Here is a 1,843-nt window from a genome sequence, read left to right on the forward strand (position 1 = left end):
TAATACTGGAGTTTACAAAGAAAGAATATTCCTATTAACTTCAGCTCTTAATATGGGGCAAGGGTTGAGTTTCTAAGAGCCAAGCCGAGTCTTGCAGCGGCCTGCAGGGACGTGGGCAATAATGACCATTTACAGAGTATCTTCGGTGGGAAGCCCCGCAGAAGACACTTTGCAAAAACTGCCTCCTGTAAGCACAACACTAACCCTGCAAAGTGTGTGTGTATTATTGTACCTGTTTAAAGGTGAGGAAGCTGGCTCATATGCAAAGTAAACTGCCCAGCAAACAGGTGGAGCAAGGCTGGCCCCCAGTGTGCCCCCGCACGGTGTGTGTGTGTGTGTGTGTGTGTGTGTGTGTGTGTGTGTTGTGGCCACAGTGAGGTGAGCCAGCATTCCTCACTGCATTCACTGTTCCCTTTCTCCCCCGGGGCGAGAAACACGTGCTGAGTCTCTTCGTGTACGTGCTGTAGTGTGTTCACTTCCCGGCGTCCTCCAGGCCCCAGCGAGTGCTCTCTCTGGAGGAGTCTTCGATCACAGCCCGGTCTCTGGCCAGAGGGTTTTGCACTCATGTGTAACACCGTTCTGTTGTCTCGCTCTCCTGTGCAGTCTCACCCTGACTTGCTGTGGACTATGTTTCTAAGTAGAAGAAAGAAAGGAATGCAATACCATGATGACAGAATTTGATAGAGCCAAGCAAGTGGCAACGCTTTCTGACTTAGCATGTTAAAAAATAAGGTATACAATTCTTTTCTGAAACATACACCTGGTTGTGGTCATGGATGTGTTTTACTTCAGCTATGTGAGAGTATAAAAACAGCTGGCAAGCCTCACTTCACTGAGGAACTGCCCACTGTACTCACAGCACCTCTTAGCTGCAGGGCAATTTTATTCCATTGAGTTTTCACCAAAAAAGCATCTACTAAATGCAAGATGCTCTGGTATAGCAGAGCAAGATTGGCCTGCAGTCTAACTTAATTAGAGTGAAACAGAATGTGTTTAGGCACGCACACCCTTTATAGCAGCGGGCGCCAACCTGTTGGACCTCACGGACCGCCAGAGGCCCGCAGACCACCGGTTGGTGACTGCCGCTTTCTAGGGCATAATGAATTTATCCGCATTGTAATTAATCCGCAGAGGCCAAATGAACAGCTGTGACTATGTCGTCACCATAATGAGGAGACGGCTCTGCTCCCATCCAGCGACAAGGGGTGGAGCAGCCTTTCCGGGGACCCTGGGTCTAGGCGGCTTTCCAGGTGGAGTAGGAAAGCCTCGGCTTTCTTCTAAACGAGATGGTACAGAATGTTCTGTCTAGAAGGCCTTCTTCCTACTTTTCAGGGTCATTCATCTAAACGAGATAACTTAGCAGTCACTGCAGTTGCTTTACAAGATCACATTTTACGTGATCATCAACTGCGGAATCTTTCAGTGGCCGATCATTCCAAGACAAAGGTACCGAAGAGAGAGAACACATCAAAGTCTCTAAAAAGAAATATGAAAGCTGTTAAAGATACAGGACTTCAAAAGACTATACAAGGCCCCGAAGAGGAAGATCCAGAAAAAGAATATGTTCTTGATCCAAAGCCGCCTCCATTAACTTTAGGTAAGCTGGCCTCGCCATTCATGTTTGGCTTATTCAAGCTAAAGAATTTGGTTGAGGTTATATAAATGTGTGACCTTATAGAAAAATGTGTATGTGCTAAAGTTTGAAAGCAATGATGGGGACAACTAAATACAGTAAATTGCGATAGTTATGACAGTAGAATAAGCAAAACCGTGAAATGACACATCGCTCATCCACGCCGACGGAAATAAGGAATGATGTGGCCAATGGGAAGTGAACACTCTT

The 1,843-nt window shown here is 46.5% G+C and overlaps 1 protein-coding gene across 1 annotated transcript in view; it reads left to right on the plus strand.

The window, feature by feature from the left end:
* The first annotated feature begins 717 nt into the window (after positions 1–717).
* RNF32 (ring finger protein 32) overlaps positions 718–1,843 on the plus strand; it is a 24,397-nt gene continuing 23,271 nt past the window's right edge. Inside the window, exons 1-2 of the mRNA XM_006767786.2 lie at positions 718–732; positions 1,333–1,597. Of these exons, the coding sequence (XP_006767849.1) occupies positions 718–732; positions 1,333–1,597 (280 nt within the window). The remainder of the gene's footprint in view (positions 733–1,332; positions 1,598–1,843) is intronic.

This window comes from Myotis davidii, unplaced genomic scaffold (genome assembly GCF_000327345.1).
Source record: "Myotis davidii unplaced genomic scaffold, ASM32734v1 scaffold823, whole genome shotgun sequence".
Lineage (NCBI taxonomy): Eukaryota > Metazoa > Chordata > Mammalia > Chiroptera > Vespertilionidae > Myotis > Myotis davidii.